Raw genomic sequence first — 15,511 nt, 5'->3', positions numbered from 1 at the left:
TAGGATGAGGGCTGCTCATCCTATCTATGCGACATTAGTGTAGCAGGCTGTTGCACGAGATGATGTCCCATCGACGTCCAGTAAGTGTGTTTTCAGTTGGGGGTGTTTCCACTTTTTGGATGACAGTTCTTATTCAACTACTTCTTTTTCTAGGTCTTTGTCTTTGGTTACTCTATTCATGACTACTGCATATTTTGTGATATGAGTTTCATGGTATAAGGTAGGGGACTTATGTTATTTACCCTTATGGAATTTTAAGGATATTATGTATTGACATGTCAGTCAGAATTTTATCTATTTGGTGTATTGTTTTGAGATAGTGCTAATTATGGTTACAGTACCTTCTTTAGGTCAATAGTTTGTTACATGAAGATGTGACTGTAATGCCATAAAACTAGTTGCAATAAACAGGTCCTTTTGATGCAGTTGTTGCCCTTTTTAAGTAATTGAAATGCGCCATCATGACAGCCTTGGTTGACTCTCGATCTAAGTCATTTGAAATAGAAAACTGTATAAGGGGAGCTGAGTGGAAATGGTTGCTTGTCATCCCAGCTCAGCTACAGCCAGCTATCCTGAAGTTTTAACACAAAGCTCCACATCTGGTCACCCGGGATTCATGTGCTGGGTGGTTATAATTGAAGTGCAGCTTCTGAAGGAGGTCCAGTTTGAGCTGAGCTGTAATTATCAAATGGCAGCGAAACTTGATAAATATGCTAAGGCATTAGCGTGGAACTGATTTACACCGGAAAACAAATTAGTTCCAGTTGTAACCACCATGTGCAAATTTGGTACTGTACACTGTTTGTATGACGGTATCACATCCGCACTGTCATTTCACAAGCCAAAACGTGAGTAAACAGCATGGCTATCAAGAAAAAAGACCATGCACTGTTAGTGAAACTGTTTTATGTGAATGACAGCAATAACAATGCTGCACTGAGAGAGTACTGCTGACCTAGGTGCTGAGGGTGGAAGGGGTCCAGTGTCAGTAAATAGTCTGAAGATGATTCAGAAACACCGGTGAGCTTGTGTGGCACCTGGAAGAGAAAGACCTCTTATTCCGATGGAAACAATTGATGAGGTTGCCCCTGCTGTAACTAACCATGTGGCACATGCCCCAGGTAGTGCTTGTGCAGTGTCACACGAATTGTCCATCCTATGGGCAACCATACAGAAAATTTTGTGGTCTATTTTACACTGGGACTCATACAAGACCCAGACAGTGCTGCAACTGAAATCTCATGATCCGCAGCAACGTTCCGAATTTGCTCTTCAGTTTCTGGAACGGATCAAAGCAGATGACAGGTAAAAAGTTTTCAATGATATTGAGCCACAGTCATGCAACACTGTTTAAAAGACTAAACCACCATCAGACAGTATATTACTGTATTTATCTTTTGTACCATCTAGGTTTCAGCTTTTGTGTCATCAAGTACAATGCTAGAATTTGTTAGACCATTATTATGTCATACCTGCTAAGGCAGTCCAAAGCAGGTAAACAAGACTAACACATGCCTTTAAGATGTAAATGTGACATTTACATCTTAAAGACGTGTTAGTCTTGTTTACCTGCTCTGGACTGCCTTAACAGATATGACATAATAGAGGTCTAAAAATTTTCAGCATTGTACTTGATTATGTAATTATGTTTATTTACCTATCATAATACTTAAACATTGAAAAAGCCAATCTATCAGTTAAAAAATGAAAGACAAAATAATTTATTAATACTGATTGTGAGATGGCATCAAAAATGTATTTTTCCTTACAACACATACAGTTTTTTTTTTATGATAATCGTCGAACAAACATTTAAAACATATATTCTTATTATACTGTGGACAAAATAATGCAGATGAAGATTCAAATGAAAGAAGGGTTATCAGTAAAATGAAATTCCAGCAAAATTGGGATAAGAAAAGTGAATGCAATAACATGGACAAAAATATAAGATGGTAAAATGGAAGAAATTAAACTGAAGTATACAGAACAATAATTAAAATCATGTGAACAAAGATTCGAAGTGGAAAAAGAATTATAAGAAGAAAAATTAAAGCAAATGAAAAATTTAATATTATGATTAATACAACATAAGAAACAAACAGAAATGAGAACACTACATTTAAACCCCTTACTTGAATAAAAATAATGATCAAAGTCATTGCAATACAGATGTAAAAATAAAAAGAAATTTGAAGCAGCTGACAAGAATTGAATCTATAACCTTACGCATGTGAGAACTATACCTTAAACCTATGCTATGCAACTAATCATTTTAACATTCCTATTTTTAAAGCTGTAGAGCATCATCCAGAATTCCAATTTTTTTTCGCTGATTACTCACAAATGAGGATCTGCCAGGATGAATGGCTGCATTATGCAATACACTATGGACTTTAACCTGCTTGAACCATGTAGAGTTACATAAAATCCATCCCACCATTGAGGTCTCCTTTTGTCAGTATTTTTTTCATCGTAACAAACAGTGCTGGAGGTGAAGGAAATGATAAGTGTCACAAAAAAATCATTAATGGCCTTCTGGGATCTAGCCCTGGCATTTTCATCTGCATTCGAGCAGTACATGTAACCACTGAGCTACCGAGCTTATGGGCCAATGAAGATGTCTTTGCTAATTGAGCTAATGAGTTTACTATCACCAATATGAGCACCAGTCAAAGAAGGTTACACATGACGTGGGCGTTTGGTAGTAAAATTATTGATTTCCTGTAGACAGTGATATGTGTAGAATTTAATGTTAATTGTGCACTTTCAGTTATTCTAGCCTAGGTGGTATTTCTGTAAGAGTTCAGTCATCATTTGCTACTGAAGAAACATAGATGTTTACAGTGGCACTAGAAATAGTCCGTATTTCTCTCTCTTACTCTATCTTTCAACTTTCTCACATCAATTATGAATCATCTGCAAAAGTTCTTATGGAAGGAATTGGTTATCTGTGCTCCTTACTTACAAAACTGATAATTTCCTTAACATAACTATAGAGAACATAAAAATTATTTCAAGCTTCGGCAGTGTTTGTTTTGTTTTGTTGTAGTGCGCAAAAAACAACTGGGGTCATACGCGCCCAAGTCAAAGCTATTGAACACAAACACAGAGACGAGGGAAACGACTATATGTCAGTCCCAATGGACATAATAGGAGACAACTAAACAAGGTAAGTGGGTAAAAAAAAAAACAAAAACCCACACTATATAAAAATGGAGGTCCAAAACTAAAAATTAAATGGCCCTCGCCATATTGCTTCGGTGGATAAAAAGTAAAATGCGGTCAACAGCCCACGTGTCATTCACTAAAACAGCCGATAAATCAGATGGCAAACTCAAGGTGGAACATAAAATGGCAAAAAAAGAGCATTCCACCAGGAAGTGGCGGGCAGTTAAAATTTTGGTGCAATGCGTACAAAGTGGTGGGGCAGTGCCACTGAGCAAATGATGGCTAAAAAGGTAGTGCACAGTACACAGCAGAGTTAAAATAATCTCCTCCCGGCGGGAGGGTCCAAGGCGCCGGGAGAGGCTTAATAAGCCAAAGCTTATTCCCGTGAAGGGAGGACCATTGGCGATGCCAAACGGACACCACCTCCTGACAGACAGCAACACAGAGACCAATAGAGGGAATACAGGAACTAGCGGGCTGAGGTACGAGGACTGTAACCTTGGCATCAGCAGCCTCGTTTCCTGGCAGACTAACATGACCAGGAACCCAAATGAACATCACAATGGCTCCACTAAGAGTGAGGAAGTGACAGTTTTCCAGGACTCGTTGCACCCGGTATTCTGTGGCCTGATACAGGGTGAAAAGCTAGGCTGTAAATACTAAGCAGTGTCAGCCGGAAGTCAATATCGAAAGACACAGGCGCCAATGAAGGTACTATCACGAAGTTCCATGCGAAGATCATGAAACTGAAGGCAATAGAGTGAGGCTTGAGAAGTATCCTTAGGAAGAGAATGAAGGCCAAGGTTAACACGGGCCACTTCATGAAGCCAAGGTGGTGAAGGGTTCACACCCAATGGGAAATTGCAGGTAGCGTGAAGTTGAGCTGCCATAGCAAGTGCTGAAAGTGGACTCCAGGAGGCAACAGAGAAGAGGGATACGCCCCATGCTGTCAATCAAAGGAAGGAGGCATAGGATAGGTGGCCACAAATGGCACACAAATGGCATGCATACCTGTTGAGCAGAAAGTCATGGTGGGAGGGCAGTGGTAGTGCAGCAGCTTCAGCCTAGACTCTCAGCCAGGCTAGTGAAAAAAGTGCCAATGGCCAAATGGATGCCACGATGGTGGATAGTGTTGAGACAGCGTAAGAGAAACGGATGTGCAGATGCATAAACAAAGTACCCACAGTCGAGTTTCGAACAAACAAGAGACCGGTACAAATGGAAGAGGGTGGTTTGATCAGCACCCCAGGGAGTACCATTTAGGGCATGTACGACACTGAGGAACCGTGTACAGAGGGCTGCCAGGTAAGACACATGGGAGGACCAAGAGATCATGAGCCCCAGGAATTTCATAGTTTCAACGAACGGAAGGGCAACAGGCCTAAGATGTAAAGATATTGGGAGAAACCATTTGCACTGCTAGAAATTCATACAGATGGTTTTGTCAGTGAAAAAACAGAAGCCACCGTCAATGCTGCAGGAGTAAAGACAATCAAGACATCGCTGAAGACGCCACTCAGTGAGACAGGTCCATGGAGAACTGCAATAGATAATAAAATCATCAACAAAAAGGGAGCTGGAGATGCCTGGCGGGAGACAGACCATTGTAGGGTTAATGACGATAGAAAAGAAGACTACGCTCAGGACAGAACCCTGAGGCACACGGTTTTCGTGGATAAAGGTGTGTGACAAAGCAGAACCCACACACACCTTGAAAACTCACTTCTTTTAAAAATTCCTGAAGGAAATGGGGCAGGTGGCCACGGAAGCCCCATGTGTAAGGAGTACGGAGGGTACCAGTTTTCCAGCAGGTGTCATAGGCCTTCTTCACATAAAAAAACACGGCCACAGTATGGAATTTCTGCAGAAAACCACTCATGACATGGGTGGACAAAGTAACGAGATGGTCAACTGTGGAAGGCCACGCTCAAAATCCACATTTTGCCTCTTTTAGTAAACTGAGGGACTCGATCCACCATACAAGCCGGGCATGAATCATATGTTCCATCACCTTGCAAATGTAGTTGGTCAGAGAGATGGGGTGGTAGCTAGAAGGAAGGTTTTTTGTCCTTAGCGGGCTTAGGTACGGGTACGACGGTGGCTTCACGCCAAAGTCTGGGAAATGTGCCCTCTGCCCAGATGCGGTTGTAGGTAGTAGGAAGTGCTTGCTCACCAGAGAAAGGTGCTGCAACAACTGAATGTGGACAGCAGCTGGCCCTACGACGGAGGATTGAGATGAACTGAGAGCATGATTTAGCTTCCTCATAGTAAAGGCAGCATTGTAGCACCAGCGAGACGGAGGCCAGCCAGGTTAAGGTATCACATGACAACACTGTTGAAGAAGATCTTTGAGTCGGTGAAGGAGGAGACCATTTACCTTTGGTAGACTTCTTCGAGCCTTTCCAGTTAGGGGAGGACTCTGACATTGTTTGGCTGGAGGGACGTAAGAAGTCATCACGGAGTACTACTTCTGCCCTTTCCGGCTACCAGTTGAGTAGCTGGTGGCTTTGCCCCTTGAGACGAGAGTTTGATGGCTTGTTGCACAGCTGGACAGGGGGGATGGTGATGCTACCTTGACATTGGGAGATTTCACAACCTCAGAGCTGAATTTGAGATTGCATGCTGCATGGCCATGTCCTTCATGGAGTGAGGGGTAACAAGAACAGAACTATAGGTGCCAGATGGGAGAATGCAGGGTTTGCGACTAGCCAATAACTTGCAAGGGACTGGGTATGGCACTTTTTCCTTTACCCAGATCTCTTGGACGGCCCACTGATCAAGGTACACGGGACAATGCCAAGAGGAGACAGCATAACCAACCCAGCAGTTGATACAGCCGGGAGAAGGAGGCGGACAATCACCCTCATGCGTATCCCTACCACAGGTTACACATTTGGTTGGGTGTTGACAAGACATTCTAATGTGGTTGAAATGTTGACAGTGGTAGCAGCACATCGGGTTCGGAATGTACGGCCGGACTGTGATAATTTCATAGCCTGCTTTGATCTTGGGCAGAAGCACCTCACTATCAAAGTTGAGAAAGAGTGCAGGTGGGCACTAAAGAGGAATCTACCTTTTTCATCACCCAATGGATGGCAATGACACCCTGATCAGCGAGGTAAGATTAGATTTTAGCCTCAGTGAGACCGTCGAGCTGCCTAGTGTAAATAACACCATGGGAAGAATTCGAAGTTCTATGGGCCTCGACACAAACAGGGTAGCCGCGGAGAATCAAGGCGGCAAGCAGTTGTTGTGCTTGAGAATCGTAAGTTGCCTCCGAAAGCAAAGTGCTATTCCATAAACGAGGGCAGGATTTCACAGGGCCGGCAACTGCATCAACACCTTTCTGAAAAATAAACGGATTTAACGTGGTGAACAGTCTTCAGTACATGAGACCACGAGGAACCGTGGTGCAGTGGGAAGGGCCTTTGAATCGTTAGCCTCATTACGTTTACGTTTTGTAGACGATGATTGTGAAGATGATTGGCTCATTGCAAGAAAATCCCCCACAATTGCCAGTGTCTCCGATGGCACGCTCCTTCCAACTGGCAGCCCCTTCACAAGGGGCGCACCTGACTTAGGGGATTGTTCAGACCTCAGGTCACACATCCCGAACTCCTGGCAGAGGGAACAATCTGCAATGTGGGAAGGTTGCAGCTCAGGCAATCACCCCTCCCTGGGCCTGGCCTGTACCAGAGGTATGTGCAAACCCTACCTGTCGACCCGGCACTGGGAATTACATTTTATCCAGTCACCTATTACGAATCAGACGCATGGGCCAGCCTTCAGGAGCTCACAGGGAGGAAGAAGGAAAAGAGGAACCTCAAACGCCAAAGCGAAGGAATGAGAGGAGAAGAGAAAAAAAGAAAGGAAAAGGAAGTGGAAAGCAGTGGTGAAACTGTTCTTACTTCAGCGACAGACAATGCTGAACATTCCCAATGACACCCCAGATGTGTTCCCCAAGGGAGGGGGAAAAGAATAGCAAGATGATAGACATACAGCATGGAAGGGAAAAGATGCTGCAAAGGCTGGGGCCCCGTAGTAGCCAAGCACAAACCTGCCAAAGGGTGGGAAGCCTCCTTGGGGAAGGACCATAAGCAAATGAAGGCTCCCACCAAAACCAATGCCCTCTGTGGTTTGCTATCAAGTTACAACACTATCCAGACTGCAGGCCGCTACCGTCTGAACAATTACATGGCCAGCCATTACCATCCTGAAGAGCAGCCACTGGTTTCTTGTCCTCACGTTGGCCTTTCTGTACCATGACAAGTCATGGATCGAGACTCTTCTTGCCTTGGCCTTCCTTGACGATGCAAATAGACAGTGGCGACTCCTTCCATCGCCTCCATCTGTAGCAACAGAACTCAAATTTACTGCAGAACTCAATCTTGTTCCTCTCTCGTTCCTAGTATGAAGCCCATATTCTTCTGTAACCGTTCTTTCTCCTCCTTCCGCTAAAATGGCATTGCAAATCACCATTACTATTGGATTTTCACATCCCTTTACATATTGTATTATCCTTTCGTCATTCCCAGATACTTTTTCTAACTCTTCATCTTCATCTTGCGACATCAGCATATATACCTGAACTGTCGTTGTTGATGTTGCTTTGCAGTTGATTCTGAAAAGAACAACCCTATCACTGAACTGTTGACAGTAACACACTCTGCCCTACCTTCTTATTCATAATGAATCCTACTCCTGTTACACCATTTTCTGCTGTTGATGATATCCTATACTCATCTGACCAGAAATTCTTGACTTCTTTCCATTTCACTTTGCTGACCCCTACTATATACAGAGTAAGCCTTTGTGTTTCCCTTTGTGGATTTTCTAGCTTCCCTACCAAGTTCTAACTTCTAACATTACACACCTCAACTCTTAGAACAATTATTCTTTCATTTGTTATTCAATCTTTTTCTCATGATCACTTCCCTCTTGGCAGACCCCTCCCCGATTTCCAAATAGGGGACCATTCTGGAATCTTTTGTCGATGGAGAAACCAACATGACACTTTTTCAATTACAAGCCACATGTCTTGTGGATGTTTACTTGTGTCCAGAATTAAAGCAACAAACAGAAATTTTGCAAGATTGTGATTATTTTTCTTCATGACAGTGAAAACAGGTAATAGTAAAGTATATACAATGTGAAGAATACAGAATGTAAAATGTAAAGAACTGCAACATGCGTAATGCTGGACAAAAATTTTCTCCCCCCCCCCCCCCCCCCCCCACTTAATGGATTTGCACATACATTCCAACTGGTTAATGTGCTCAGTATAGGACGTGACCACCTCTGGCAGCAATACCGGCCTCACAATGATGGGGCATGCTGTGAATAATGTCATTAATCTCACATTAAGGCAATAATTATCTTTCTCCCTGTAGAGCTGCTCTCTGAAGTCATGGAGAATGGTTGGTGAATGCTAATGTAATACAACCCCTCTCCCTAGTGCATCCCTTAACATGCTCTATGGGGATCCAAATCGGGAGAGCGAGCAGGCCACACTCTGGGTGTAACATGTTCCATTTCCAAGGAAACATCAACCACCCACTCTCCGCAAGGTCAAGCATTACAGTCCATCAGTACGAAGTCTGAGCACACAGCACCTTGTAACTACTGCACATGAGGTCCCAAGATCTCATCACAATACCTTATAGCAGTTAAGCCTTGCTGATTCACCCACACAGTTTCCTGAAGATGTGTTCGAATGGTCGACATAATCCCTTCCCTCACCATTACGAATCCTCCTTGATATCGGTTCCTGAAATCGTGTCCCATGTTCCCCCAAATGGGGATTCATTGAGAATCACTCTCCAAGCAAATTGGGATTCATCTGTGAAAAAAAAAAAAAAAAAAAAAAAAAAAAAAGTTGGCCCATCATTCGAACGTCCAGGTGGCATGTTGATGGCTTCACTCTAAACGTTCCCTTCTGTGAAGATGTGTCAGAGGTATGCATACAGCAGTTTTCTGACAATAAAGGCCACTCTGCTGAACCCTTCTTTACTGCATAAAGTTTGCCTCGCTACAACACGTCCAATGGGTGCTGCGAGATCAGATGACAGTTTCCATGCAGTACTAAGGTGGTACAGCCAAATAACGGTCCTCTTTTGTTGATGCCACACTTTCGTCGGCACTGCCCTGGTCTTCGGAATACAGTTTTGGTCTCTATAAACTGTTGCCACATCCAAGAAATAACAAAACAATTCACATTAAGCCATCGGGCTCACCAGTTTGTGACCGTCCTGCTTCCATTCTTCCTACAGCCCTCCACCACAGAGGGTGTTGTAGGTGTCTTCTCTGTGCCGTACTGTATGTGACTGTGTACACAGCAATTGTGTGTGTGGGACTACCCAGCAAGCACCATGCTGTTTAATAGGTGCCCTGATCTCATGGCTGGTGTGGCTGTCCATTGAATGGAATGTCATCTTCGGTGTAGAGCACGACAGTACAGACATCTGTTGACCATTTGTATTATTATATCATGAATTAGATACAGGGCGGAAAAATAGCTATTTGTTGCTTTAATTTTGGACACCAGTGTACATTATGTCTCTTTAATGCAGTTGTTTCCATTGCTTTCTGCACCATCTTGTGATTGATCATTGCTGATTCTACCATCTTTAGAGGCAATTTCCCACCCCATGGGCAAGAGAGTGCCATGAACATCTGTCCACTCCTCCATCCTCTTTGACAAGGCCTTTGACAGAATGAGGGTAACTTATTATGCTAGAAGTCTTTGGCTGCAATGCTTATGATTTTCATTCAAAATTTAAGCGGTGGCAGGGTTCGAACCCGGGACTGAGGGTGTTTCTATTACTAACCAAACATGCCTATTTCAAGACTATTGGTGTAAATGTATCCAAAGGAAACACTTTATTAGTGAGTACAGCATGCATCATTAAATTAAGGAATATTCTTCTGAGGAATCCCAGAACTGAAGAAAGTATCTGCCATTATTCAGGGGAAGAAGTTCGAAAGTGGATATGTTGGGGCTACAAACAATTGAGTCAATGAAATGTGTATGAACTGACCTTTTGTGCTGAGAGATCTTTCTCAGCCTGCAAGAATGTACTGAGAGAGAACAAAAAAAGTTTCACTTTGTAAAACTCAGAAATACGGTCAAACTGTACTGCAATAAAAAATGTAATACAAAATTTATTATTAGTTGTATTAGGAAACAGGTGGTAGTCAAATACACTGAAGCACTAAAGAAACTGGTATAGGCATGTGTATTCAAATACAAAGATATGTAAACGTGTCTGGTGCAGTTGTTATATCTGTTACTGCTGCTACAATAGCACTTTATCAAGATTTAAGTGAGTTTGAACGTGGCGTTGTAGTCGGCGCATGATCGATGGGACACAGCATCTCCAAGGTAGTGAAGAAATGGGAATTTTCCTGTACAACCATTTCAGGCAAACCCTCAAATCTCCGACATTGCTGCAGCCGGAAAAAGATCCTATAAGAATGGGACCAATGATGACTGAAGACAATCATTCAACATGACAGAAGTGCAACCTTTCCAGAAACTGCTGCAGGCTTCAATGCTGGGCCTTTAACAAGTGTCAGCGTTGAACCAGTCAACAAAACGTCATTGATATGGGCTTTCGGAGCCAAAGATCCACTTGTGTACCCTTGATGACTGCACAACACAAAGCTTTACGCCTCGCACGGGTTCATCAACACTGACACATTGGACTATCGATGACTGGAAACATGTTGTGTAGTCGGACGAGTCTCGTTTAAAATTGTGTCGAGCAGATGACTGTGTACAATATGGAGACAACATCCTGAATCCATGGACCCTGCACGTCAGCAGGGGACTGTTCAAGCTGTTGGAGGCTCTGTAATGGCGTGAGGTGTGTCGAGTTGGAGAGGTATGGGACCCCTGATATGTCTAGATATGACTCTGACAGGTAACACGTACGCAAGCATACTGCCTGATCATCTACATCCATTCATGTCCATTGTGCATTCCGATGGACTTGGGCAATTCCAGCAGGACACTGCAATACTCTACATGCCCAGAATTGCTACAGATTGGCTCCAGGAACACTTTTCTGAGTTTAAACATATCCACTGACCACCAAACATCCCAGACATGAGCGTATCTGTCATTCCTTGCAATGTGCTGTTCACACTCTTACAGATTTATGGACAGCCCTGCAAGATTCATGGTGTCAATTCCCTCCAGCACTACTTCAGACATCAGTAGAGTCCATGCTGCATCGTGTTGTGGCACTTCTGCTTGCTTGCAGTGGTCCTACATGATGCTACAACAGGTGACACTTCAGTGTATAAGTAAACACTTCAAGTGCATGTATTTATGTGAGTTACACATTAAAAGAATTAATTCTTCAGTAAAACACTTCTCATTTTTTTGAGTGCCAATGTATGGGATACTTAAATATTTATTCTCCACAAGAACTAAAATAACTGCCAAAATCCAAAAATGGCTATTTGAAGAAAATGAAAGACTATAATCGATTTCATAAAAGAATAAAAATCTGGGCTCTAATCATGATACACACCACATGTGAATACTAACACAGATCCCATAGTAAAGTTTTGATGTACAGTTTTTTCCTAAGAAGCCAGTGTTCAATATAGGATAAAATTTTTTTCTCACAACTCTTCATGTGTTCCCCAGTACGAGCCTGTTCTTGGAGAACTGCAACTTGATCTCACGATTAGCGTGAGTACACATGGCGGTCGGAACACAAATGTACGCCACGAACAGTAACTTCTCACTATGTACCACAAAATTATGACTGATGGAGCCCCAAATTTACACTAGCTGTTGGTATGTAATTTTACATGTCCTCATCCCTCAAGCTGAAGTACCAGTCAAAATAAAATGCCACTTTTTTTCATGCACACACTCACTTCACAACCGTGGAGGACAGGAATAGGAGGATCATGGTACACCGTTTCGCCAAACAATTTCAATGATGAATTATTTAAACAAAAGTAAAAGTAAAAACTACCCCACTTACTGTATAGTAACAAGGTGCTGGCAGTAACACAAGACAAATGACCAAAAATTTAAGGAATTTCAAATGACAAGAATGTAAAAGAATGCAAATTATACATAATTTGTGAGTAATAATAGTCACTCTCTTACCCCTTCCTGTTCATTTTTCTTCATACGTTTCTCTACTTTGTTTTTGCCTGGCCCTTTCCCATGAAATTTATGTGACAGGTACCTAGAAACAAATAATAAATAGAATAAGAACAATACATATATTGATATTAGTCAGCAAACCACACTCCTTGATTAATCAAATCTCTGAACACACATTTCAATTAACACTAATGACATATATGCAACATCTCCAGTTGTAAATTTAGCATTGCATCATGATGTAATGCTCTCACACTAACCTCTGCATCACAATTTTACAACTGTTATATTACTAACAGCACTTTCAAGCTCTTTATTTTCCCCTATCTTGATAAAGTTTTATGTTAATGTAAATTTTAGGTCAAGTCTGAAAAGGTGTTCATACCAAAACAAAACAGTCAGTAAAAGTGACACATTAGCTCAGAAGAGCTTGAATCAGCGGAAGGTCTGTTCCTAAGTCATGCCACATAATGGACTTACTGGTTGGTGTTTAATACCTTCCCACACTACTGTTTGCAGGTGACGAGGTGCTGATTACCATCAATACTGAAGAGATGCTAAAGCGCGAAAAAAGAATTAGTGCTAGAGTGCTAGTCCAGTATGGCATGCCTGAAAGCTCCTGTGAAGTCTGCAAACAAGCAGAGAAGTACTGGCAAAAAATCTGCGGGGTCAGATCATGAGTTGTGTCTGGATAGCTCAGTCAGCAACAGCATTGTCCATGAAAGGCAGGATTCTGGGTTCGAGATCCAGTTGGGCACACAGTTTTAAACTACCAGGAATTCTATCACCTACAATGGTTAACTCCTCATTTATATATTCTTCCACCATTCACTGCTTTGTTTGCACCCTATACTCCCTTAACATTATTTCTAATTCTTAAATATTTTTCATTTTCTTCCATATGAAAACATCTCCCTCTTACCACAAAATTCCAGGTACTTTTGTTATTGATGTTCAGTTTTTCTGTATCATCTCTTCCTTTTTTGCTCAAAGTGTAATTTTCTTTACGGTGTACCAATATGTTATTTTCATTACAGGACACACACTTTGGCTGACACTATCACTTATAGCAATACATTAAATTAACATAACTGTTAACCTTAATGAAATCATGGCCTAAAAACATAAATGTACACTATATAAAAAAAATTAATTAATTAATTTAAAAAAATTAATCACTGTACGGCAATGGAAGACCAAGTGCAACAAACACATCACAAAAACCAAGTATATGGGAAAATATAGAATATACTTGAATGAAAGTTTGATGCAAATGTCATGTGAAATGATGTCCTGCATTAATATATTTCATACAGATCTTACTCACCTGAATGCTTCTTTGGCATTCAGAACATGACCATCATCATCAATATAATCAAGTTTTACATTAGGTTTGTATCCATCCTTTTCTTTAAACTCTGAAGTTGGCCCATTATACCGTTCACGTCGCCCAAACTTATCATCATCTCTGTAAACAAACAAATTTAAATTCTTAGTTGTGGATACAAATAACACAACAAAAAATGAAATACCTGAAAACAATATCTGAAACATACATATGGGTTTTGTCCTCAATAGAGTAATTCTGCGCCTGCAAATGAGCAAAACGAGAAGCTGACGGTTTGTTCATATCTTCCTTCTCAAGATAACCCTTGCTGACTGCTAAGCGCAGAGCTCCTGCTACTCCAACTCCAACATCAGGTTCTGCATCTAGAATGGGAACTTCTGCTGGTAGGACATCAACTGGTCTTTCATCTGTGCAAGACAACAAACAATGGTGAAAGTTAATTTAGCATTGGTACCTAACAACCCAGCAAGTGATTTCCTTCTTTACAAAATTTCTGGCTCACCAATTTCTACTTCATTCCAAGCCCCTCTTTTGCCTTCTTCATCTTGTTTGTTCTTCTCTTCCACCAATTCTCGTTCAAAGTCCTGAAAATGAAAGACGTATGATAACCTGGAAGAGGCCAACAACTTACGAGGATGAGGTGGGCACAAGGATTTACAGGGAGAAAATTTAATATTTAAGTCAAAATGCTATTCCTTATTCTTTTCTGTGTTTGTTATTTTCAAGTTCATACCAGCAGTTCTTCAGCATCCTCATCCCTATTTCCTGAAAGGCCATATGTTGGGATATCACCTAGAGTTCTACAAAATTCAGCTGTTGCATTGAGTACAATTGACCCTCCTTGTTCAGAGCCATCTTCTGCTGCCTCATCAAGAATAGTTTTGGCAACCTAAAACAAAATGAATGAGTTATATAAAATTTATTTTCAGAATGGAAAATATGAAATCATCTGTAAGATAGCAAAAACAATTTGAAACAAAACAGTATTTTAATATGCCCCAGAAGTTACAGACATTTGTGATGTAATCAGCAAGTCATAACTGAAATTAATTACCTTCTCAACACTTGATGATTGTTCACTCATCTCCTTAAGTTTGAGTTTCCTTGCCTTTTTCAGAGCTAAATGAAGCTCAAGTTCACTTTCATCTTGATCGAGTTTGAGTCCATTCAAATCTTCAGGAGGAGCTGTAGAATTAAGCTTATAATAACTGGTTTGTTTCCAAAATAATATGGCAATATTGTTTAGATAAGGAACAAGTAAAACCACTAAGTGCATCACTGACTAATGAGGCAGAACCAATCAACAGTTGGGTGTTGGTATGATCATGTACATAGTTATTCCCAATGTCATTTTACCAAACCGAAAGACTCCTTTCTGAACTACAGGATGGCAGAAATTGGAGACATTTGGGGGCAGGAGTGGCAGGAGTAAGAGAAGAACCAAAAGAAATGATAGTCTGAAATAGTGTCACCCAGTAACCCCCAAACCCCTTATTCTCTAAAGAATCAGATCCCACGTGAAAGTTAGTTTTTCACACAAATCGATGTTTATGACTTCTTATCTCCTGAACTGTGTGTCATATAATAATATCATTTTGCAGGTACATTCAGTGATAGATGTAGACACTGGCTGCAAAAGTGTCAAAAAGGTTTAAAATCACACGCAAAGTTTATTGAAAGTCACTTAGTGTTCACATTCTCAAAAATTGGATGAATATAGTCTGAGTAACTTGAGTGCCATGAGATATGCTGTCTCAAGAGACATACACAAGTTTATAAATTTAATACTTGACTTAATGCACTCAAACTGATATTAGTCTTAATTTTATGCTGTCTTATGTGTTTCAATCTTACTTCTTTCT

The 15,511-nt window shown here is 41.3% G+C and overlaps 1 protein-coding gene across 2 annotated transcripts in view; it reads right to left on the bottom strand.

The window, feature by feature from the left end:
- The window catches only part of LOC124619865 (U4/U6.U5 tri-snRNP-associated protein 1), a 71,783-nt gene that overhangs the window by 12,301 nt on the left and 43,971 nt on the right, over nt 1-15,511 (bottom strand). Inside the window, exons 9-15 of one of the 2 annotated variants that reach the window (XR_006980152.1) lie at nt 14,704-14,834; nt 14,383-14,538; nt 14,152-14,233; nt 13,858-14,056; nt 13,629-13,769; nt 12,302-12,383; nt 1,103-1,279 (exon numbers count right to left, since the gene is read on the bottom strand). Coding sequence is in view for 1 of the 2 variants with exons in the window: in XM_047146484.1 (XP_047002440.1) it covers nt 12,302-12,383; nt 13,629-13,769; nt 13,858-14,056; nt 14,152-14,233; nt 14,383-14,538; nt 14,704-14,834 (791 nt within the window). In the remaining variant the exon portion in view is untranslated. The remainder of the gene's footprint in view (nt 1-1,102; nt 1,280-12,301; nt 12,384-13,628; nt 13,770-13,857; nt 14,057-14,151; nt 14,234-14,382; nt 14,539-14,703; nt 14,835-15,511) is intronic. The other variant, XM_047146484.1, reaches the window with a different exon arrangement.

Source organism: Schistocerca americana, chromosome 6 (genome assembly GCF_021461395.2).
Source record: "Schistocerca americana isolate TAMUIC-IGC-003095 chromosome 6, iqSchAmer2.1, whole genome shotgun sequence".
NCBI lineage: Eukaryota > Metazoa > Arthropoda > Insecta > Orthoptera > Acrididae > Schistocerca > Schistocerca americana.
The sequence above is the reverse complement of the archived record's forward strand: the minus strand, read 5'-3'. Positions and strand labels throughout refer to the sequence as shown.